This window comes from Rhododendron vialii, chromosome 2a, assembly GCF_030253575.1.
Source record: "Rhododendron vialii isolate Sample 1 chromosome 2a, ASM3025357v1".
Taxonomy (NCBI): Eukaryota; Viridiplantae; Streptophyta; class Magnoliopsida; order Ericales; family Ericaceae; genus Rhododendron; species Rhododendron vialii.
Genome location: NC_080558.1, coordinates 45,149,018 through 45,172,820, shown reverse-complemented (window position 1 = coordinate 45,172,820; position 23,803 = coordinate 45,149,018). Strand labels below are relative to the sequence as shown.

At 38.2% G+C, this 23,803-nt stretch overlaps 4 protein-coding genes across 5 annotated transcripts; 3 read left to right on the top strand and 1 right to left on the bottom strand.

Annotated features, from left to right (window-relative positions):
* The first annotated feature begins 1,662 nt into the window (after positions 1-1,662).
* Positions 1,663-5,576, top strand: LOC131314906 (meiotic recombination protein SPO11-2). The gene is made up of 11 exons (XM_058343832.1): positions 1,663-1,888; positions 2,335-2,418; positions 2,510-2,639; positions 3,304-3,441; positions 3,582-3,670; positions 4,077-4,205; positions 4,300-4,394; positions 4,493-4,555; positions 4,647-4,723; positions 4,844-4,971; positions 5,108-5,576. The coding sequence occupies exons 1-11, from the start codon at positions 1,808-1,810 to the stop codon at positions 5,240-5,242; spliced, it is 1,149 nt and encodes a 382-aa protein (XP_058199815.1). The 5' UTR covers positions 1,663-1,807; the 3' UTR covers positions 5,243-5,576.
* Positions 5,577-5,807: 231 nt separating this feature from the next.
* LOC131314912 (G-patch domain-containing protein 1) lies at positions 5,808-11,344 on the bottom strand. 2 transcript variants are annotated; one of them, XM_058343850.1, is made up of 11 exons: positions 11,054-11,344; positions 10,345-10,429; positions 9,983-10,062; positions 9,873-9,897; positions 9,680-9,788; positions 9,507-9,573; positions 8,969-9,065; positions 6,998-7,179; positions 6,523-6,744; positions 6,338-6,454; positions 5,808-6,204 (listed from the first exon to the last, which is right to left on the bottom strand). In XM_058343850.1, the coding sequence occupies exons 1-11, from the start codon at positions 11,129-11,131 to the stop codon at positions 6,136-6,138; spliced, it is 1,131 nt and encodes a 376-aa protein (XP_058199833.1). In that variant the 5' UTR covers positions 11,132-11,344; the 3' UTR covers positions 5,808-6,135. The 2 variants fall into 2 exon arrangements, with proteins under 2 accessions (XP_058199833.1, XP_058199827.1); XM_058343844.1 differs by having other exon boundaries at positions 9,873-9,901; positions 9,984-10,062.
* A 1,655-nt stretch (positions 11,345-12,999) lies between these two features.
* On the top strand, positions 13,000-18,611 carry LOC131314896 (DET1- and DDB1-associated protein 1). Its single transcript, XM_058343820.1, has 4 exons — positions 13,000-13,210; positions 16,546-16,606; positions 17,954-18,015; positions 18,185-18,611. Exons 1-4 carry the CDS (start codon positions 13,127-13,129, stop codon positions 18,275-18,277), a joined length of 300 nt encoding a protein of 99 aa, XP_058199803.1. The 5' UTR covers positions 13,000-13,126; the 3' UTR covers positions 18,278-18,611.
* Positions 18,612-19,575: 964 nt separating this feature from the next.
* On the top strand, positions 19,576-23,246 carry LOC131314879 (2-C-methyl-D-erythritol 2,4-cyclodiphosphate synthase, chloroplastic-like). Its single transcript, XM_058343798.1, has 3 exons — positions 19,576-20,034; positions 22,200-22,330; positions 22,778-23,246. Exons 1-3 carry the CDS (start codon positions 19,701-19,703, stop codon positions 23,009-23,011), a joined length of 699 nt encoding a protein of 232 aa, XP_058199781.1. The 5' UTR covers positions 19,576-19,700; the 3' UTR covers positions 23,012-23,246.
* Positions 23,247-23,803: the final 557 nt, after the last annotated feature.

Here is a 23,803-nt window from a genome sequence, read left to right as displayed (position 1 = left end):
TATAACTAGCAATAAAAAGTTGGCACAAGCCTCTGTTTTTATAGTTGTAATTTGTTTAGAGGAACCGGAGGCGTGCTATGCACCATTCGGCCCATTTTTTTCGACAATTAATTTGTTTTAAAATTCAGACCATCTAAAACTCTTTTAAATGGTTGAGATTGCATATGCACTTCTGTGCATAGCACCGCCCCCATTCTGTTTTCAGAAATCCTAGCCGTACCGACCAATTTCAAACCGAAACCGTACCGACGGCCGCTCCGGGCTGTCTCCGGCCACCGGACGGCCGATCCGAGCCGTTCAAAAATTCTAAAAAAAAAAACCGAGGGGCCTTACGCGGGAATAAACGGCATCCGATGTGTGTAGGGTGGTTAGATCGAGTATCCTATTTTTCGTGTATACTCGTTTATATATGTATACGCGAAAAATAGGGTACTCGATCTAACCACCCTACATACATCGGATGCCGTTTATTCTCGCGTAAGGCCCCTCGGTTTTTTTTTTTAGAATTTTTGAACGGCTCGGATCGGTCGTCCGGTGGCCGGAGACAGCCCGGAGCGGCCGTCGGTACGGTTTCGATTTGAAATTGGTCGGTACGGCTAGCACTTCTCTTCTGCATATATGCATGGAAAGAACAAATGTGTCACTTTGTTTCATTATTGCTGATCGAAATAGTCATGAGTTTGGGCCCCTTATTCATCTTTTGAGTAAACTTTTTCAGGTTTTTATTGGGTGTGGGTCTATTCGTATATAAAGGGTGAAAAATTTTATTAGTTTAGGTCAATAGACTGATGTGTAAATTTTAGTTCAACTTTTGTGTGTAGATTGATGTGTTAGAGCATCTCCAATCCAATACTCTATTTGAGAGTATCAAAGCATTCCAACACATCCTCTCAACCCTCCTCCATTTGAGAGTATTGAATTTTGATCCTTTATATTTAGAGGGTAAGTGAAAATATAAATGATCATCTCCATAACACTATTCACCTTTTTAAAAGACATTTTTGTCCTTGTAAGCTTTTCTTACTAAATTTTTATACCAACCATATCCTTATGAGAGTATAAAAAAAGATTTTTTTTTCGTAAAGTGATTTTAGAGGGAAAAATAGAAGATTTGTGGTTGGAATAAATAGGAATAGTGATTTCCTCTAAAATCACTTTATGAATAAAATAAAATATTTTGATACTCTCAAATAGAGTATTGGATTGGAGATGCTCTTATGAGAAGTAGTCCTCTATTCAAATCATGAGCACCGCAATGAGTACGGACGCTGCCATGCTTATTCCGTGAATAAGTTTTACGGAACTCAATCTCACGCGTCCAAATGTATTTTGGACGATCCGGATTAAAAACAAACTATTATCGGTCAAAGATATTTATTACCGGTCAATGTTTAAAAATATATCTCAACCATTAATTGCTGATACGGACAGGTGAAATTGCATTCCTCCGTGAATAAATTATTCACAATTACTCTGTGAATTAGTTTAGTTATTCTAAAAAAAAATTGTGTTATAGAATGGCCTTAAGGTTAGCAAGAAACTAAACACAATAGCAAAACTTTTAAGCTCAAGTAAATCTACCGAAAACCAAACAAATGTCAAGATAACCATTCAAAAACCAACCTTTCACTTTGCGAACGGTTCTTAATATAAGTTTTAGTTTCAATTATTATTCTCATTTCATTATCTATCTCTTCTCAATTAGGTCAAATCGCTTACATAAAATTCAAACCTCTCGTTTGCGCGCCAAACACCTGCAATTTCCAGTAACAAGGAGTCGTTGAGAGAAAAACGAACAAACAAACCGATGGGTGGTCTCTGCAAATCCTCGATAATGTTCTTCTCCGATCAGCACCTCTGCTTCGCCGACATCCTCCCTCCCCCTGAGGTAAACCTCTCTCATCACTTACGCGTTCACACAAAATACGATCATACAGTTGAAGGCAGAATTCAAAACACACACACAATATACTCACACCGAATTTGTATTTCTATATCGAGAACAAAACGTATATTGGATAAGTATTTATCGCTACTTTCTATCCTTCTTAGTCTGAGAAGGAAGCGAGATCGTATGCATATATGTAGTCATCTTTCAATTTTAAACACGCGATCTGATTGTTGATGATTTAAACTTGTTGTACTTGTTTTTTTTCAAATATGTGTAGGAATTTTTAAAATGAAATTTGACAGAAGGAACTTGCAAGGCGGATCTCATTGAATTTTTTCAGATGAACCTGAAAAACTAGTACAATTAGCGAAAATATTTGGAGTTGTTGGTGTGCCGTGACGCGTGCGTAAATATGTGATTACCAACGCTCCTTGTTTGTTCAGGTCCGAGCTAGGATTGAAGTAGCCGTGCTTAACTTCCTGAAGATATTGAATTCTCCGACTCCGGCAATCTCAGATCTCTCCCTGGTTAGGAAATTTCATGGAGTTATAGCTTTGAATGGACACCAACTGTTTGATGAGTTTGGGGATTTTATTTTTTATTTTTTGAGTGTTGCAGATCGATAGAAGATCGAGTAACAGCAAAGTGAGTCGAGGATTGTTGACTGACGTTTCGTGGATTTTTCTCTCTCACTCGTTTTGCACGAGGTCTTTGATGAGAGCTAACACTGCGAAAGCTTTCATTAGAGGTTAGAAGACGATACTCCTATCTTTCAATTGTCATTTTGGCTTCTTTGTTTGTCCCTAGAAATGTGAATTGTTTCACAACCAGTGACTCACAAATTAGAGAATTAGCAATTTCGATGAGCTTTGTTTTGGATAAGAAATGCTTCGAATCTGTAATGTCACCCTCTTTTAAAAAAAGAAGAAGAAGCTAAGTTGTTTCTTCAAAACTAGAATTTACTAATTTAAACGGGGAGATTGCTTCTTCTTCTTTTTTTGTGCTACAGTTCGTACGTATGGTGCTGGTGGGAACATAATTTATTTCTTCACGCTAGAACTCTGGTTATTTTGGACTTGTAAAAAAGTACTCCATATGATTCCGCAGCTCACACATATAGTTTTAAATTTAGGCTAAAAAACTTGCATTAATTAAAGGATTTTACAAAAATTCCTTGACTGTATTCTTAGAATAGGCCTAGGGTGACTTAGACTCACTGTCCAGTCACAAGACTTTCAATCCACTGATTTGGGCCACGACATAGATATGAATCAACTTATGCGCAATTTGGCTTGCGAATCTGGAATCAGTTATTTCACTATGAAATGGATCGATTTTTAACCGATTGGGCCATGAACTTGGCATTTTTCTAGTCCTCATTCTTATTATGTTTTTTCCCCCCCGTAATACAGTCTGGAAGGTAATGGAGATGTGCTACCAGGTTCTGGTTCAGGAAAAGAGACTGACTCAGAGAGAACTATTCTACAAGTTGCTTTGTGGTTCACCTGACTATTTCACTTCCCAATTACAGGTCAACAGGACAATCCAAGGTGCACTCTCCATGTTTCTTTTTCCATTTACTTTATTAGATTAAAATGCACGAAGGCTGTGTCACCTAATCTATGCCTATACCTTGGCTAATATGTATGGTATGTAGAATGCTGCTCATAGTGAAGTTTATCCTAAACAGATGTGGTAGCATTGCTTCGTTGCAGCCGTTATAGTCTTGGAATCATGGCGTCTAGTAGAGGAGCCGTTGCTGGCCGCCTGTTGCTGCAGGTATACATCTGTATTGTTATCCCCTTTATGAATGCGAATTGAGGAGATACTAATTTGTATGGGAAGTTGAGTGACTCATCATATAATGCACATCCTACATTTATGACTGAGTATTCTGAATCACGTAATACCATGGTTCTCTGTCCGGATCAAAAATGGATTAGGCATTACTAGACAGGCCAGTTTTCAGTTAAAGGGCTTGTCCATGAAATCAAAAATGTTTTTCAATTCGAGTGTATGTTTGCTTACAACGTTTCTTTGAGCCAAATCGTGACAGTCAAAGATTCACTTTGCTGCACCAGAATTCTTTTGCATAAGGGTACCTAGGTACTCAGTATGTTAGATTAAATCGCTATACATTGATCTTGAAATGCATTAACCACTTATCTTCCAAATAATGAAACAGGAGCCAAACCAAGAAGTTGTGGACTGTTCTGCTTGTGGATCTTCTGGATATGCTATATCTGGTGACCTGAATTTGTTGGAGAAATTAGTCATGAAAACCGATGCACGTTACATTATTGTGGTCGAGAAGGTAAACTTTGCTCCTTTGAATTCCTTGTGGAGAATGTACTAAACTTTTGCCTGAGTTGTTGCAAAATATGGATGGAATACTTGGATTATTTCAGCATGCCATATTCCAGCGGCTAGCTGAGGACTGCATATATAATCAAATCCCAAGCATTCTCATCACAGCCAAAGGATATCCAGATATTGCCACAAGGTAACTACAAGTTGTTACAAAATCAATGCATTGTGCATCTCTCCTCAACTTTTTAGTGCTTGATTATGATCATAATCCCAAGTCCTCAATACAAACAGGTTTCTCCTACATCGAATAAGCAGGACTTTTCCAGACTTACCTATATTTGGGCTGGTTGATTGGTATGACTAATGACTGGTCTTCACCTTGTTGCAGCCTTAGATATATCGCATCACTTACTAGTACCTTTTCAAATATGGATTTTTTTCACAGGAATCCAGCAGGATTAGCAATTCTCTGCACCTTCAAGTTTGGAAGCATAGGAATGGGCCTAGAGGCATACAGATATGGTGCTTTCTTCTACCATGATATGTAATTCTACTCTTCTTTCTTTCTTTTCTTTTTTTTCCAGTGGGAATGAAATTTACTCAATACCTAGTTGTGTTTTCTTTTTTGCTGTTGCCATCTAGCTTGCAATGTCAAGTGGCTGGGAGTGCGAAAAGATGATCTAGAACACTTACCAGAACAATCTTTCATCCAACTGAAACCAAGGGACCTACAAATAGCCAAAAGCATGGCGTCCTCTGAGATTTTACCGGTAAATTGCCAAATCATAAATAAATGTGTTGTGTTTCAGGAAATTGTAGACCCAGAGGAGGGAGAAGATCTGACGCTCTCTCTCTTTGTTTTTCTTTCAAACTAGGAAATTGGGTCTAATTTCATGTGTTTGACAGGATAATTACAAGGAAGAGTTGGCTGTGATGGTGGAGAGTGGAAAGACAGCAGAAATTGAAGCACTCTACTTCCATGGATACGATTTCTTGGGGAGGTACATAGCAAAGAAAATTGTACAAGCCAATTACATATAGTTGAAAACACGAACAGAGAAAGCAAAAGTAAACACAATTAGAAGGAAAGATGCAAGTGAAGTAGATTTTTTGCTAAGAGTTCCATGTGACAGAGAGAGGATCAGTGCAGAGAAAGGAACTTGTTATTGCCGCAGGATCAATGGTTTTGGTTACCCTCGTATTCATCGTAGAAGGGATTAATAATAGGATCCATCATTCTATTGTTCGCTTGAAGTATGAAATTTTCGGGGTAATCACAGCAGCTATTGTAGTTGGCCGAATTATGCCCGCCCATGAATTGCACCTACATTACTGCTAAACACCAAGTATGAAGTCACTATGGCTGGCACAGCTCATATTTCCTTGTCAACAAATAAAAACGCATGAGTTCTATATTCCAATCCCAACTTCGATGGACAGCCCCTTCGAATAAAAGGAAGAAAGCAAGACGAATCTTAGTTCACTTTTTGAGTTCAGCACAAAGATTCAAGCTGACGTCCATTATTCCGATACTAGAACTAGTGTTCTTTGATTTCACTCGCAATGATATTTGCCACAAGCAGATACATGCTGTAAGGAAATATCCTAAAGCTCAATTTTCTTCAACAGACTTGGCATTCAGAACAAAGAAACTAGCCACTTCGAAGGTTTCAAGAAAATCGCACTCACAAACTGAAGAGAACAGCAGTTTACAAGTGCTTTAACCATATCTTCTATCTCAGTATCCCAATCCTACATAACAAACTGCTTCAAAATTCCATCCATCAGAAGGGATGGCTGCCTAAGATCTCTTCAAGAATCAAAACCATAAAAAAATCACTCGAAAAGCAGAAGAAATTACAAATAAATAAAGCCGGAGTAGTCTCAGCTGCAATGTGCAAACTGCTACAGGTATCTAAAATTCCTACCAAAACTTAGTGGCTTCCCTTTGGTGGGAGACTCACTCTCTTTCCCTCTACCAAAAACTTGTCACTGGCTTCTAACTGCAAAAACCAAACAAAAATGTCACGTCTGACTTGAATAGGCAAAACAAGATCACAAACAATAAGTATTCATATTCATTAATAGAGTTGGCATAATCCGCAGAAACTGCTCCACATCCAGCATACATCATACCTTTCCTTTCAAGAATACAAGGGCATCTCGTTTGGATGAGAAGTTGGAAAAAACAGAAGATGAGTGTTCATCAACAAGAACTTTGAGCTGTTTAAGCTTCAGTGTCTCCCCAGGTACCTGTGGCAAAAAGGTCAATGAGTGGCATGGATATTACCAGAATAACCTTGCAACCTAAGAAGACACACCTGGCGAAGAATCTTCCGACACAGCCTTCTTAGCTTAACCTTGGGTTCATCATTGTTTTCTGTTTCTGAAATATCACCCCGTTTGCGTTTTGCTGAAGAATCAGAAGGATCCTCATCAGCACTGTCATCAAATGATGTCTTTTTGCCCTGAAAGTGACAACCAGCTATTTTCCTTGGCCGGTCCTTAATACCCAGTCCTTGTTTTCCAGATGTTGCTTTGTTCTGCAGATAAAGACTTGCATCAATACTTAAAACATGAAACACTCAAATTCCAATAATACACACTACAGGCTTGTCAAAAAAAATTCTAGAGAAAAACTAAAAGGTTTAAAATGTTTTCCAAAAACCACATTATTTTTTGCTTCAAGTGGAAGGTGTCACATAATGTTTCAATGAGACAGAATGGCATAACCATTACAAGAATACCAAAAACCACATGGTTAGGTTAACTCAGTTAAACAAGAGTGATACATACTTGGACAAGATTATAAAGATTCTCTTGATCTTCCTCGTGAAAAGCAACCCTTTCCTGAGGGTTATGAGCATTTTGGCTTGGGAGGGATTTCTTTCCGCTGGATTGTGCTCCAAGAAAACCTCCTGACACAAAGCCACATCTGAAGCCCCACCAGTCCAGTGAAACACCTGTAACTTTGTTTCCTGCCAAATGTACAGGTGTTCATCTGATGAAAATGATCTCTATGCACCAAATGGGGATATCATCATAACACGTATTTTTAGGGACAATATATGCAAGTAAACGCAAGAAGAAACTAGTTTCCCAACGTAAACTCCAGTGTTGAGATTCCAAATTCACTCTAAAAGATTGGTTCGTCTCGACAAGAGAAATCGGAAAAGTAAAAAATTACAATCGAAACTCAAATTTTCTTCAATTAAGACAAAAATAAGCCGAAAAGAGAGATTTTTAGGCTCACAACTTTTCTGGGGAATGTGTTGGGTTTGTGAAGCCTAATTCGGTTTGATTTGCCACTTAGCAAACTATGGTATATATTCTGCTATTCGCAGCAGCCAATGTATTCTATACGCTCTTCTCCATTCGATACTTGGTGAAAACTGGTGAGAGCCGTGAATGTACCCCAATCAGAGAACCATGTAAATATTTGTGTCATGCTTCTTTGAATTATTTGCTTCATGTGTGTGGTTTTGGGTCAAATCCGTTACAGGGAATGGAGATTTACAAATTCTTCCAGGACATTTAGAAAATCCTAAAATCGAGATAATTTGGTCAACACTGTTGGAGTATTGTGTTTTGTCCCACATAGGTTAACTTAATCTTGCATTGAGTTCTCGCTTAATATAAATAAGATATTATTGTGTTTGTTAATTAACACCCTATACACTTCCTTTATTCTATCAAACAACATGGTATCAGAGCCCCATCTTAACCCTAACCCTAAACCACCACAAATCTGACGTCACCATAATCCCACCTGTCGTCATCTCCCCTAAACCACCGAAATCCTTCGTCATCTCCATTAAACCCACTGAAACCCCTTACCCCATTCCTAAATAATAATAAAAAACACAGACAAACAACACAATACTCTAACAAACACATTATGGAAGCAGAATTGTTTGAAACATGCAAAGAGGCAACAGACCGCCGATCTATAATTGCAAAGGTAAAAATGTTAGACACTGAAGATTCTGAGGTGAGCCGAAAAGAGGGAAGCACTCCAAGGGTGGTGAGAGAAAGACACAGGCAGAAGGGTCTCCCAAGCTCAAGTGCTAAAGCTCTTAGTACAAAAGCTCTGAGACTCTGAGAGAACTTGTTACCAGTATGAGGAAGAAGAGAAGGAACCTGTCATGTAAGATATACTAATCATCTATTTAAGAGTTCAGCCTTATCATCCAAACATTCTGGGTATATTTTGTTAGTTTATGTGAGGACGTGTCCAGATTGTTACGATAGGTTTAGCGCTTGGTGGTACTTAAAAGGCGATTTTGCAGCTTTAAATCCACAATGTCCCCGAGATCCCTTTGCATATACCTCCGAATAAAATTTCTTTGGATGAATTAAGGGAAAGAAAATAAGATTTCTCTTGCCCTTTTTCCTTGAAATACAGATAACATCATTACAGCAACATTATTTACCCTCTCAGTTGATAAGATTTCTCTAGCCCTTTTTCCTTGAAATAAAATTTCTTGGTGTTTGCTGGTCCAAGAAGTCACGATAGTAAGTGTATAAACTTCATACTTTATGTTGTGTGATTTTGCATAGATTTCTGGCTTCCTTATGGCAAAGAAAATATAACACGCCTAATCACAAAATGTAGAATGAAAATGAAGCAAAAGTACACACACACACACACGCAGAGTGGCAATGATTTCAGCAGCATAAAATAGAAGATTAGAGTAGGCTTTAACATGAATATGCATTTGAAGGAAAAAAGCACTGCTTTCCATTAAGTTGCATTCCAGAAGTTACCTTCACCACCAAAAACATGATCAGTAGGTTCTTCCACCAACTCCAATACACTCTCTGGATTAGAGTTTGTCTGCGGACATTCCTCAACCTTTTTGACCTACAGTATGTAATGCCAGAAGAATCATAACGCAAGAAAATTAAATCCAAGAAAAAAAATGAAAGGGGGAGAGAACTTTCAATAGAGCACCAAATTTCAACACAGGGAAAGAAAACTACAATTCCTGACTGTAAAACTCAGATCATTAGGTTTAACGAATCTTGTCCAAGCAGCACATAAATAATTCTGAGGTATGCTTTCACAGTGAAGATTAGCAGTGTATCTACATGACCACAACACTAGAAATATTCTATCTTCAAGAAAATGGGACTAGATACAAACTGAATTATCAAAAGTTCAATGGCACCTACAGTCACATAACGACCTGAATAACAAAATTACCATAAATACTTATGAGGCACCACAAAACCATGATAACCTCACAAAACCTGCTTTAAAAACTCTATAGAAAGAACAAAGTACAGAGTGTTAGAAACTCACAAGTATTCCTTCAAGATCGTCAGAAGAATAAGCATGGACAAATTTACCCCTCTCTCTTTTCTGGTACCTGGTGATCATTTATGAGGGAAACTTAGAAGACAGATCTATCATTCTCAAAATTGGACAATGAACTTGTGTATACGCAGGAACAACAAAAGGACAGCCATATTGACCTTCCTTGGGGCCGAGTAGCCTTTACTACTGTCTCCTTATCATCTTTGAATGCATTAGGTTCCGTGTCTATGTCACTGTCATCATCTTCAGATTCATCCTTATTAGCAGCTGTAAGATACATAAAAAAGTGAGCCTTATCAAACTATATCGTGCAATTTAAGAAAATACAAATTTCCTCTCCCTAAGCTGTACCTTCATCACCGATTTCCCCTGCTTGCTGCCACAATATAAAGAGGGGGTGAGAGAGGGAGAAAGAGTGTGGAAAAACACACGTCAGTCATTAACTTTAAGTGGAAAATTACCACTTTCAATCTTTTAAGGATGCTATCGAACTGCGATGTATCAAACGCCCAGTTGTTTTTAGGCTCATCTAAGCCAATCCCTGTTAGTAACTTCGAAACATTAAGCCTCCATATCAACTCATACACCAATTAAGCTTTAATATAACCCCGATTTCAATAAACCCCGATTTTGTTGATGAAACCGTGTACAAGACAAACTAAAAACCAAACATTGAGCTATAGGTCTCTTAACTTCATTAGCTCATTTTATTCAGCTTTTTTTTTCCCCCTTTTTATTTCTTCCCTTTTCCGGTAAACCAAACAGAGAATAAATTGGATAGTCAATATTATTCATTGAAAATGGGAGACAAAAGCAAAATAACCTGCAGTGTCCTGCTTGTTCTTAACTCTGACGTGCCCTTTGATACCTTGCTTGTCTTTCCCCAACCCTTCGCCTTCTTCCCAACCCTACGCAAATGTCATCAATTTTGATCACCCTCCATCCCATTCACATTAGTACTATAACATGTACAGAAAATCCTTACATTTACTTTTATCTATGCAAGCGTTCTTCCCCGTGCGATGCACTGAAGGGAAGACAATTAGGATAACATATATATCCACCAACCTATTTTCCACATGTAGTTTATATTCAGTACATGAAAAATATTTACCAAAATATAATTCAATTAGATGTATTTTAGTTTCTTGGTTTATTAGTTATCAGCTACTTATTTTCTTCTGCGAAAAAAAGATTCTAATTGAGTTAAGGAGTGAATGGAGAACATAAAACGTGGAGGTGGGTGGAGAAGATAATTGGGCAGGGTTGAGTTTTTAGAGAATTTTAAAAACCACAATTTGAGAAATTTACTACTCCTTCGATTGTGGGATTTGATAAGAAAAGAAAGGATTGGAGTTTCTTGCCAAATCACTTATTTGAATAGAGTACTTTGGTGATAAATGAAGAGAAGATTTAGAATCCAATGGGGCTTTCAGGGGTAGATTTTAGATATGTATGTGTGTGTGTGTGTGTGTGTGTGTGTGTGTATAAGAGAGAGAGAGAGAGAGAGAGAGAGAGAGAGAAGAACCAACCATTTGTTTCATGAGGCGAAAAGCTGCGGACTTTCTTGCGATTCCAACGTAGCAAACTGGAGCATCAGGTGCCGCCATGGTAGAGCAGCTTTCTCTCTCCTCTCTCTCTCTCTCTCTCTGTGAAAAGAGTCGAGCTTGCAAAACGGAGAAGAGAGAGGAAGGGAGGAGAGAGAAGGAAGTTGAGAGCAGCTGCAGACCTAGAAACGGTGGAGGCGAAGGAGAGAGAGTTTTCCCGTGGAACCGTGATGTGCGAGTTTTTCTTACAACTGGTAGTTGGTTTTGATCGTGTGGCTATTAACGGGGCAATGGAGAATAGGAAGTAAAATGCTTTTGCGAGCAGGTTGGCGGGAAACGGCATCGTTCAATGCCCATAGTTATTACTACTGCTACTTAGTACAAATTAAGCAAGAATAATCTGTGATTAGTGCCGATCAAAAGAACAAAATCTGTAATTAGTTTGAAAGGGAGAGAGGGCCGAGGGGTTTAAAAGTAAATTTTTTGAAAAATGTCGACTAATCCGTAGGCGTACGATCCTAGTCAGATAATTCAAGTAGGACATATGTTTTTGCTCTCAATTTTCGTTCTTATCAATTTTAGTATATTGGGGTATTGGAGTATTTTCGAAAAATATTTTCATGCTCATGCTTGCGCATGCACATACTCGTTAGTTGACTTAGAAGTTTTAAAAAAAATCAAAATTTTGAGTATGGAATGTAGTGAAATCGCCACAAACCAACACATATTAGTATAACATTAGGAATAAATCAAACAAAGAACGCTGACTCAAAAAAAAAAAAAAAAAAAGAGCACCATACAGAGATTTTACATGATTTCCTAATAGTTTATATTAACGAACAGCAGCTCACACCCTTTTTCAAAATATATTTAAACGAGGAATAATGTACAAATTATATAGATTTGAGTATAATATATTATAAACTGGTACTAATTACCGTAATATTTCTATCTAGATTTTAGGGGCGTTATCTACGGACCTCCGTGACCTGACTAGCTGGCAAAGTGAGACTAATTCAATTTCACAAATCCCAACAAGACTCGAGATATATATATATGTAGAGCTTGATTTTGAAGCCTTCTAATGTAGTATTTTTCAAAATGTATAAACAAAAGTCTAACAAAGACACAATTTTCTTTCTTTTTTCTTTTGGTTTTGGTTAAAAGGCTTTTGATTTCAAGAGCGTAATGTGGAAACCTCTGTATACCTTATCATGTTGGCGTCTAAATTACTACCAGTCCACCGTCCACAATGGCTGCTTCAAGTCACCAGCCTGGATTTTCTTTTTGAAAATCTGGATGCATAACTTCAATTTTTAAACATCAACAAATAACCGAGTTGAGTAGTACATTGCGAAGGAATTCTCATTGCTAATGCGTAGTTTGAAAGTTTAATTAACCGGAAAAAAAATAAAGCATTTCAAGCCTGATTTAATTACACAACAAAACAATCTCGAACCACCTTTTAAGAAGCAAACACGAACATGAATAACCTAATTCGTTCATCCGCCCTACTTTAATTTAAAAGTTTTATTTGACATTGGTGGTTTCTTTTTTTCCAAGACCACATTATTTTTCTATACTATTTTTTTCTCAATTTTCTGTACTCTCACATAGTAATATTTACTCAATGGATTTGGGTGTTGTAATGCACCTCCGCATTACAAACGTGTAATGCGGTGCGGTCGATCGGGCCGTCCATTTCAACACGAATAATTTGAATTTAATCTGAGCAAAAACGGATCCAAACTGTTCATTACTGAAATAGTCAGCCGAATACAGGACCCCCAAATCCTATAGAAATGGGATTTGAGAATGCTGGCTGCCCTACAACGTGTAGTGCAATCATTCCGGCCATCTATTGAGTCATATTTAATACGAGTCCAGACAGCATCCCCACGTGAATAAAATGGCCCTTTATAACTCCCTACTTTGCAAAGACCACTTGCCTAACACAACTCTGCAACGGCTGTGCCTGTACATACAAACAGCGGCATTTTTCTGCTTCTTCTTCTACATCTCTGGGATTCTTCCATCCAAAACCACTGCTTCCCATCAATGGGGTCTATGCTCGGCGATTGGCCTTCCTTCGACCCTCACAACTTCAGCCAACTCCGACCCTCTGATCCTTCTAATCCTTCAGTAAGACCACTTCTTAACCCTTAGTCTAATCCCTAATTGAATGCTGATTTAGCTAATTGGGTTTTAATCCCAAGTATTGATATTCTTGTTGTGTTGATTATGCTTGAGAAAATACCCAGAAATGCAGTTTAGAGTATATACTTATTAACCTTGGGGTTTGGCCCAATGGTTGTATAGCGCTCTGCAGGAGCGTGAGGTTTAGGGTTTGACTCTCGTGAACAGGAGGTTAGCCCTCGTAGTAATTTAACAAATACTACTAACATAACATCCTATCGTCTGGGGAGGAAAAAGGTTGCATTTATTGAGGTGAGTGGTCAAGTGAAATGCACTTTCTGCTTTGGTCATCGGTTTTGGGATTAGGGTTTCTTGGAGTTTCTTTAGTGCATCATTGGGGTTTTAGTTTGAATTTGTTGAATTCTACATCATTTTGAAGTTCCCCAATTTGGTCTTCAGGTTAGGAAATATGCAAGTGTAAGTGCAAGATATGCTGGAGGTTTTGCTTTGTTTATTAAATTCTGTAAGTTTCGACTGAATTTGGATCAGGGGACTGAAATGCACTTTCTGATTTTGCGCTTGGTTTTGGGTTTAGGGGTTCTTGGAGTTTTTCCATTCATTATTGGAGTTTTAGCTTAAAGTTGGTTGAATTAGTTCATTTGAATTCTATAACTTGGAAGTTACAAAATTTGGGGATTTCAGGTTATGAAATATGCAACTGAGTGCAAGATTTGTTTGTGATTTTCTTCGTTCAATGAGTTCTGTATGTCTCAAATGAGCTTTTCAAATCGATTATTTTGATTCATGACATGGTGTAGAGAAGAGGTGTAGGGATATTTTATTGTTGTGACTGACTATTAATACTCAATGCGGACCGAATCATAACATTGCATGCACCTCCATGAAATTTGAGCATGAAAGATTGTGGCTTTTAGCATTTCCATGCTCATTCGTGATAGAAGATGCAAGCAGGACAATAAGTGCTATAGATTCACTTATATTGGTTACACAACACATGGGATGGTAGCCATGTGGATAACCTTCTATGCTTGTAAATGGTTCTACTTTCGTTTGATTAGTTGATTATTTAGGTCAACAAAAACATCTTCGTTGGAATGGAGAGGTTTTCGAGGATACTGTAATCTATTCATGGTTCTAGTAAATAGCGTAGGATCCTAATATGGACAATAACTGTACGAATCACGTTGTTGTGCAAATCAGCATGGCTTTAAGTCTTGATCCCAGATTTTTCATGCTGGAAAAACTTAGAGGTGATTTAAATTAGTTGATGGACAGGGCTAGAAAATAAAGAGAAATCCAGTGTGGAGAATTATTGTGAATAGCATAAGTACAAGAATCCAGTTTGGAACATTAAATGTGTGAGATATACGGTGTTGATAACTATCAAATGGGCGATGTTTATACGGTGTTGATAACTATCAAATGGGCGATGTTTATGGGATACTATTGAATAGGAGAAATATGTGATGGTGAAAGGTAACACTTGGTGGAAGTCGGAAAGCAGGTGCTTGTTAGAGTAGATGCCTAAAACAGCAACCACCATGGCTATACACACATGAAACGATAAGATTGCACAAGTAATACTGCAGCAAGCTGTAGCGATGGCATTGTTCGGTGCAAGAGAACATAACGGTGTTCAGAGTTTCTCACAGGGAAAAGAGTAACCTAGTAGCTTTTCTAAGAGTTTCTCATGCGGAAAGGATTACCTTGGAGCGATTGCAAGAGTCAAAATTGATAAAAGCGGGGTTTTGGATTGATCCGCTTAATTCTAGAGGTTGGAGGGGGATGAAAAACAGGTAGCGTCGTGGAACCATACCTAATTGGCAACTGGCCAGTCAAAGTTTGATGGAGATGCTGCTCATTGATGATTGAACAGCCTGAGCCCTCAAAAGTGATTTGTCCATTAATCGACTTTGCCAAAAAGTATTTTAAACACTATTGGGCGGCAATGTCATCTGTTTTTGCTGTTCCGTTCATCTTCGATATTTGAAAATTTTAAGTTCTTTGGGTGGTAACCTCAATTCTTCTAGGTGTAAGTGAAATTTGTATTCTCTTAAGTCTTAAAAACTCAAAAAACATCATCTTTCGTGTCAATTGGGGGAGGGCAAACCCTCAAATCTCTTTGAATGCTTGAGTCCAAGACCACCGAGCTATATTTCTCACTTTTGAAAATTAGTGCACACACCAATGGAATATATCAGCCCACTTGGGCGTACTGACTGCATGAATTCTTCACAGCAGTCAGTGTTCACTGACGTCCCTCATACTCCTACTCTGTACACTGGTATCTTAGGTCTAGAACTTTTGGCATCCATGATGGTCCTCAAAAGCCCATAAAAAATGGCTGTTAAGGCATCATTCTATACCACGATGGTTCATACATTAACTTTACAAAACATCTGCGAAAGAGATTAGTCTTACATCACTTATAGTTTGAAGGATAAGGAGACAAATAATTGACGACTATCATGTCAACTGACAACGTAATAATATGGTAAATTCGGAAAATATGTTCAGAGAAATAGCTAGTAGGATCATGAGAAAATACTATTAAGACAAATGCCTTCCTTTCTTGCGGTACCATCATAAATAAATGCTGGGGATGCTGCTTGTGTCTCTGGTACTTTCTGATCAATTCAAAATGTCCGAAGCATGAAACACTGGCTGAAATTTTGTAGTGGTCCTTGACTTGTAAGTTATACAAGGATTGGAATCAGGCAGTGCCACTAGACATTGGTAGATGCACAATGGTAACATGCAATAAGTAATAACTCAAACCTTGATTCTGCTACCTTGTTCTGAACCGTATGCTTATGAGTTGGTACAGATTCTCTACTTCGTTTTCTGACCTCCAGAGAAATCACTATACTTAGCTGGATTATCCTTATCGTAGTGGGGTAGAATGAAGTGGTGGATAGACATTTCCTAAGAATTTGTGCATTCTATTTGTAGCAATAAAGTTATAAAACTTCCTCACTTGAGAGCTAAATGCTTTAAAAGCCCTAAGTTTAAGCTATAGCGACAGGATACTATCTAGTTTCCACTTGCTGTTCGATGTTTTCCTAAACAATCTACACTGTTTCAGTGATCTGATAATTATCTTTAACTAAGCATACTATATACTGAAAGGGATTTAGGCATCTACGAATGGATGTTTACAGCACATACGATTGGGTAATGTTGAGTTGTCATGTTCATTTTCTGTTTTAAAGAGCTAAAAGTGCATCATTAGCTGTTTCTTTGGTGTGTGTTTTTAGTAGAAAACGTATTAAGATGCATCTTGTTTTCCATTCTCACACTATATTTCTGTTTTGTGTCAGAAAATGACGCCTGTCACCTATCATCCCACTCATGATCGGACCCTTCCACCCCCTAATCAAGGTACTGAGAAACCTTATGTCTTGGCATCATTCAACTTTTTTAACCGAATTTGTGTGGAAGTCATCTTGTTTTTGTGTCTAATTCATCCTTGATTACAATGGTGAAGTATCCCCCAGGAATCTGTCCGGTACGTTTGGGTGTATTCTGCCAAATTTCGAGGAAATCTAACTCTGTTATCCTGATTGTTTGCTGTACGAGCATAATTATCAGTAATACAGACGGTTATGCACAACAATTTTCTGCATGAGTGTTAAACTATTAAATACGAAGTTCAAGTTAGTCTCGTTAATTTGTTTGGAAACTTTCAGCTTTATCGATGTCTTTCTTATGCTTACATCAGGATTTAAAGATTAACATAGACGTTCGGTCAGATTTAAAACTTGTCCTACAATTTGATGCCAATGAGTTGTATTTTAGAGACTATGGAGTTCTTCTTTCCCCACTATTTCATGTTCCATATAGAAGATTGTAATTAGGAAGCTGAAAGCTGAACATTCAACTTGTAGACCTACCAGTGACCGGTTGAAGTAGTTCAGATGTAATAGTGTTTTAGTATTTAATTTAGTAGGATAGGGTGCAGATGGAGTCCTGCAGCCTGACATCCATAAATTTCAGTACTCTTCATTCAGCTACGATTGTTTTCCTGTTTCTTTTTGGCACTACCGATATTTCGATTTGAGTTCAGACTCTTTAGTGGCCATTCTTTGTGTGTGTGTGTGTGTTGGATGGGTGGTGGAAATGGTTGAATCCTGTCGAAGTATTAGTGGTTAGAGTGATGCGTATGAAAGAATCTCCCTTCTAGAAAGTTAATGCGGTCATCTAGTTATCTGCTTCCAAAAGAGTGGACACATGTGAATTGATGTGAGAAGGTTACTTAACATGATCTAGCCCTTCCACCGGAGCCAATTTTGGATGATTGATTTCTCTCTTTCTCCATTATTATTGTTATCATTATCATTCACCACTGCAAAAATGGGTGATGAAACCTTTCCCACCTTCAATTGCATATGTATCTAACATAAAAAGGCTAAGTAGTACATCCTTTCAAGAGAGAGAGGTTTACCGATGTTAAGGCGTAAACTTTGCCGATAAAAAAAAAAATGAAGTTAAGGCGAAAACTTCTCTTCTCTTTTGTATGAAGATGGTTCAAGCGTATTATGCTAATTAAAAGCATAACCAACATACTAATTCAATACATAACCGTCCCTGGAAGTTGACTGAGAAGGCAAGAAACTTTGTTTGCAGTCTTCCTGCATATTTTGTTTGACATGCCTGTTAGCTACCTCTTTTTGTTTTTTGTTTTTTTATCATGTTTAATTGACGTGTGCCCTGTTACCTTTTCGGCAGTGATATCTTCAGAAGCCAAAAATATACTCCTTAGACATTTCTATCAGCGTGCTGAAGACAAGGTTTGAAATCCTCGCTATCTATGCACTATGCACCATCATGAATGTGTGAAACGTTTACTGCACGTGCACTCAAATTTTACACCTGCACTCATACGCGCTCTCACACACACACACACACACACACACACAGAGACCTGTTCTGATTCCACGTTTCCTTTCCTGTTTGCAGCTGAGATCAAAGAGATCTGCCTCTGAAAATCTGGCACCAGAACATGGAAACAAGCATCCGAGGGCTACTGCCTCAGATATGCCTCCGAACTGAGCTCTCCAACTGTTGTGTGAGGACTCTAGGGTTTCTTTTGTATGCCTGTGTAAATATTCCCGTCATCATATGACAAATATGTGTGTCCCTACTCCCTTGTAAGTGGAAGGGAACTTGTTTGCTCATTGGTGTAAACCTAGCAATACTGTACATTTTGCTTGTAAAAACTACAGTTGGTCATCACCCCATTTTCAGGCCGTTCATGCATTCTCATCCCATGCCACAGAAACGGATAGGCTTTGTATTGCGTTCATATGTATCTGAATAATACTCTGAAACTATGTTTCATGGCCAGGTCATGAACAGAGAACTGCCAATTTTTTTTCTTCCGTTACATGACATTTGGTCAATAACTGTGGTCGATTGGAAATGATGCATATTTACATGACATCGGGGATTGTTTCTTGAAGCAAAGAGTGTTCTAGCCAACATTAAAGCCAGTGACATTGGCTTGGAATCTTGGCGAGGAATCAAGGGATGATGATCATTCCTTTGGGAGCAAGATGAAACAAGTTGGTGGATGATTAATGCCTGAATCAACTATGGAGTAATTATTCAGTTGTTTTCTGGTGCCCTAACTCACTTCTCAATCACACATGTTACTCATCTCCTTAAGTCCTGGGCTAGGGGGTTCTGGGTTAAAAAAATGTACTAAATTTTGTATATTTTGGCATAGAATTTGATATTTCTTTCTTATTGTTGGCATAGAAATTTGTGAGTACATAGTAGATCATATAGCTCAATAAAATAAAATAAATTATGCTGAATAAGTCTTCAAGAAAGGTAAATATAGTTATGTATGCAAAAAAAATTGTATTCAGTTTTGTCACCACTGAGTTAAAATTCTACGGCCGCCACTGCTCTAATGCACCTTTTATACTTTTTAAAATACTAACACACATTTCTATATATTTTTCACACATTTCAATACACTTTCTAAATTTTGATGACAGCCCAGTTCAGTAAATTGTTTTTAGCATTTTCTTTTCCTTTTTGGAAATTGAATAAACTTTTTAATGTTGTGTTTGGATGAATATTTGAGAATAAGTTTGATTTTTAGAGTAATGAATAGATAGAAAAATTAGGGTAATAATTGAAGATCGGGATAATGAGTGGATAAAAATAAAGAAAGAAATAAGAATAATAATTGGAGGTAGAAATAAAAAGTGAAGAGAGACATGAAAGGAAATAGGAGTAAAGAGTGTTTTTTTTTTTTTTTTGGAGGTGGGGATTTTTTTTCATAAAGCACAGCAAACAAAGCATTAAAGCTCCTTTTAACTTGAGCAATCAATAAGTGCCACGCGTCCACCTAGTTACCGATTTTCACCAACCCTCGTGTTGCTCGAGCACAATTTCTAATCACAACCCTCACTAACAGGAGGAATTCAAATCCATTGATTTTCACGAAAATTCAACCACGGCGATGGCCACCAGCACCACCGCCCTCTATTCAATCCCAATTTCAAACCAAACAAGCACTAAAAACTCACTCCCCCTCTCTTCTCTCTCTCCTCGCACCTCCCCCTTTCTCTCTCTCCGCTCATCCTCCAGAGCTCCTCCGCCGTCGGCGGCGGCAGTGACTGCTGGCGCGGTTATCGAAGCTGAGCGACAGACGACTACCAGCGCCACTCCGTCGAAGTCTCTGCCGTTCAGGGTGGGACACGGGTTCGATCTCCACAGGCTGGAGCCTGGGTACCCTCTCATCATCGGGGGCATCGATATTCCTTTCGAAAAAGGCTGCGAAGCTCACTCCGACGGTAAACAATAAAAATCACTCTCTGTGTCACTGTGTTTTACAAGAAACAAATTCACCTGTATTTCCGTGCGTGTTTATTTTTGCAGCCTGTTTTTATTTATTTATTTATTTATAACCAAGTGTCTGCGTAACTTTTGTGTACCTCGACTAATTATGGGACCATAATCTCACTGTCCATTGTCCACTAGTGGGACCTCTTAAAGCTAGAGCAAATGCTTTGTACGGATTAGCCCCAAAAGAGTTGATAATGCTTGGTATGGATTGGCCTCAAAAGAGTTGATAGCATCTGAGGGTTTTCGAGCCTGAGACCGGAGGAGGGAGCAGACCCCTAAGTTCTAGGCCTTGACCACTCGGCCAACCCCTCAGCCGAGTGGTCAACTTGATAGTCCCTTTGGGTTGTTGGAAAGTGTGAGAATGAAATGAAATGAGAATCTTTATCCGTTGTTTGGATGACTGAAAATGGATTGTTAGAAAGGGTGGTAATCAGAAGAATTGAGAATCTTATCTGTTTGCTTGAATAACTAAAAAGAAAGGTGAGAAGGGATGCGGAATGGAGGTATAATTCAAGAAAATAAAAAGGGGAAATCACTCTTAGGATTCTATTGCTCCTTTGGATAGCCGAAGGAGTTGAGAAAGTATGCGAATTGAAGGAAAAGATGAGTTTTATAATTGGTCCGTTTTTGTTTATCACCCAATTTCTTCATTTTGGTGAGACGTTGTGAGAAAGCTCATGCCTTATTTTTCTCTTAACTCAAAAAGTGTTACAGACTTACAGCAAACCAAAACACACAATGCAAGAATAACAATCAAGAGAAGAACGGCAGTGGAAAAAGCAAAGATTGTTTTGTGGTTTCCTAGTGGTGTAATTAAGGAAATCCACGACTTGCACCAGTTTTCTCTATGCATAAAATGAAGTACGAGCGTTGATCATATTGGCTGCTTATTGCATGTTCCCTAGGTTCACATCACCAATTACTGTAACAAAAGATACTACGGACATAGGCGTCGGTGCAATAGATCCGGATACAGATGTGACCAGAACCATTTGATGTGCGAGGCCCGGGTTTACCGAGTGGGACCCATGTGCATCGGGCATTTTGTGATACATCCATAGTTGTCAGAATCGTACGATTCACGATTCGTATCGTACGATTCGATACGATTCGGTGGGTAATCGATACGAATATGCTGCTGAATCGGAAATAGCTGAGAATCGTAAGTGAATCGGTGATTTACTATTCGTATCGTACGATTCGATACGATTCGGTGGGTAATCGATACGAATAGGTTGCCGAATCGGAAATAGCTGAGAATCGTAAGTGAATTAGTGAATCATTCGATTCACTTAAAATTTCCGAAATTCATTTTTTACTCTTGTTTTGTTTCTTTTGTTGTTTAAAAGGGTTCAAATATTTTTTTAAGGTCTAGTATTGTTATATGTCATTTTTTGTCTATGTTATATGGATAGATAATAATAAAAAGAGATTTATTACAAGAGTGAATCGAAAATGAGGAAGATAAATGGAATATAACAACCCCATAGACCTTTTAAGGGTTTGTTTTGTACTTATAACTCTTTCGTACAAAAAGAACCATAAGTAGGCTTTACGAATCATCATCTCTTGGTAGTTGCAATAGAAGCAACTTACCTAATATTCCACGTTATTATCAAATCATCATTTAGAAGAAAGTATTTATTGATTTAGGCCTAAATCTTTCATTTATCTTTCATTTGTAGTATATATTGTTGATACTCTAATCAATAACCATAGGTTTCTATGCATTATAGAAGTCATGACCGAATCAGAGCGATTCACGATTTGATTCGATTCACGATTCGAAAAATGACCATTTCGATTCTCGATTCGATTCACGATTTGACAACTATGGATACATCCGTTAGGGATGTGGCAAATCAAGACTGAAATGAGGCTTTATAAACGAATCTGTGTGGATAGGGATGGAGTTCAAATGAGGAGATTCAGGGGTGAAGTTTAACAAAAGCATAAGAGGTTTTTATAAAATGCATTTCTTCTACCTTTAATCCATCTTTCACTCTTGTTTCACGAACCAATTAATTATAGAAACCTGTTTTAGGTTGGTTGAATAGAACCTGAAGGTCCCCATCCATCCAAACTAAATTTGTTGTTAATTTGGGGTTTGCAGGAGATGTGTTGCTTCATTGTGTTGTCGATGCAATTTTGGGTGCTTTAGGGCTTCCGGACATCGGGCAGATCTTCCCAGACAATGATCCCAAGTGGAAAGGTGCGGCATCATCTGTTTTCATCAAGGAAGCTGTGAGTTTATCAACTAATCGCCTTCAGTCTCATTTGTTGGCTATTCTGTTCTTAATGTTTGATTGATATATTATGCACCTCAAAGTTCTAGCATTTGCTTTAATTGTTGCTTCTGTCCTTAGTTTTCACTACTTTGTTTTCTTCTTTTGGTTTTGACATTAAATGGCAGTTGTGTTTCTGAGAAGTATCACCGTTACAACACAAGGCAAAATTGTCCTTAGTTTTCACTACTTTGTTTTCTTCTTTTGGTTTTGACATTAAATGGCAGTTGTGTTTCTGAGAAGTACCACCGTTACAACATAAGGCAAAATAAGTTACAATTGCTAGCCAATGGATAAAGCTACTTGGTTTCGATGTTCTTGGATTTGGATGCGTTAATTAAGCTTTAGTGTGTTTGATTAATTAAGCTTTACTTGCTCATCGTTTGCAATTTGTGGTCCACATCAGGTGAGACTGATGCACGAGGCAGGCTATGAGCTCGGAAACTTAGATGCCACTTTGATTCTTCAAAGGCCGAAGCTGAGCCCACACAAGGAGGCTATCAGGGCAAATTTGTCGAACCTTCTTGGCGCAGACCCTTCTGTTGTGAACCTGAAAGCGAAAACTCATGAGAAGGTCGACAGCCTTGGGGAAAACAGGAGTATCGCAGCACACACGGTTGTTCTTCTTATGAAGAAATAGAAGATTGCCATTTCCAAACATAATACTGTCTTTGTTACTGTTGTATGTATACTGCTTACGAGGACCCAATTGAATGTTATTTCATACAGTTGAATATAGGCAGAATGCAATGGGTTTTTTAACAGAGTCTCATATTGTTACTGTCCTGTTCATAGTTGAAATGCAGTATTTCTGGTGTTGGAGCCTATTCCTCTCTTTTGGATGATGGGTAATAAAGTGGTGATTTTACAGTGTATCCAACATTTTGTTGCTGACCTGATCTCTCTCTCTCTCTCTCTCTCTCTCTCTCTCTCTCTCTCCACATTTGTGCAAGTGCAAACAGTGTATTTCCCAACCTCAAGGACTGCACGGCCATGCCAAACATCTGAAATTCCATGTCAAGCTTTGAAATTTCGATGGGTAAGAGATTCTAATGTAGTATGAAGACAGACAGTATGAGCAAGTCTGAGAACACGGAACCACGATCGTAGAATTAAGCCTAACTCAGCAACCAAAGCTACGTGTTACTTGATCTTTGAGTTGAGAGTTATCAAGACATAAGTCTCTTAACGCGCTTGCCTCAGAGTAAGCACAAGAGTAAAAACATCTCAAATTAGTAAATTCGCAAGAATAAGATTTGAGGGTAGCAATGTCGGGGATAAGATTTGAGGGTAGCAATGTCGGGGATAAGATAGCAATGTCGGGGATAAGAGTAAAAACATCTCAAATTAGTAAATTCGCAAGAATAAGATTTGAGGGTAGCAATGTCGGGGATAAGATAGCAATGTCGGGGATAAGATTTGAGGGTAGAAG

Excerpts from the sequence above, each read along its gene's own strand:
- LOC131314906 (XM_058343832.1), top strand. The coding sequence starts at position 1,808 with ATGGGTGGTCTCTGCAAATCCTCGATAATGTTCTTCTCCGATCAGCAC. Across the intron at positions 1,889-2,334 it reads ACATCCTCCCTCCCCCTGAG|GTCCGAGCTAGGATTGAAGT; the intron begins GTAAACCTCTCT and ends TTGTTTGTTCAG. Across the intron at positions 3,442-3,581 it reads GGTCAACAGGACAATCCAAG|ATGTGGTAGCATTGCTTCGT; the intron begins GTGCACTCTCCA and ends TATCCTAAACAG.
- LOC131314912 (XM_058343844.1), bottom strand. The coding sequence starts at position 11,131 with ATGGCGGCACCTGATGCTCCAGTTTGCTACGTTGGAATCGCAAGAAAG. Across the intron at positions 9,066-9,506 it reads ACGATCTTGAAGGAATACTT|GTCAAAAAGGTTGAGGAATG; the intron begins GTGAGTTTCTAA and ends TACATACTGTAG. Across the intron at positions 6,455-6,522 it reads GTCGGAAGATTCTTCGCCAG|GTACCTGGGGAGACACTGAA; the intron begins GTGTGTCTTCTT and ends TTTTTGCCACAG.
- LOC131314896 (XM_058343820.1), top strand. The coding sequence starts at position 13,127 with ATGGGGTCTATGCTCGGCGATTGGCCTTCCTTCGACCCTCACAACTTC. Across the intron at positions 16,607-17,953 it reads CCTTCCACCCCCTAATCAAG|TGATATCTTCAGAAGCCAAA; the intron begins GTACTGAGAAAC and ends CCTTTTCGGCAG. Across the intron at positions 18,016-18,184 it reads ATCAGCGTGCTGAAGACAAG|CTGAGATCAAAGAGATCTGC; the intron begins GTTTGAAATCCT and ends TCCTGTTTGCAG.
- LOC131314879 (XM_058343798.1), top strand. The coding sequence starts at position 19,701 with ATGGCCACCAGCACCACCGCCCTCTATTCAATCCCAATTTCAAACCAA. Across the intron at positions 20,035-22,199 it reads CTGCGAAGCTCACTCCGACG|GAGATGTGTTGCTTCATTGT; the intron begins GTAAACAATAAA and ends TGGGGTTTGCAG. Across the intron at positions 22,331-22,777 it reads CTGTTTTCATCAAGGAAGCT|GTGAGACTGATGCACGAGGC; the intron begins GTGAGTTTATCA and ends GGTCCACATCAG.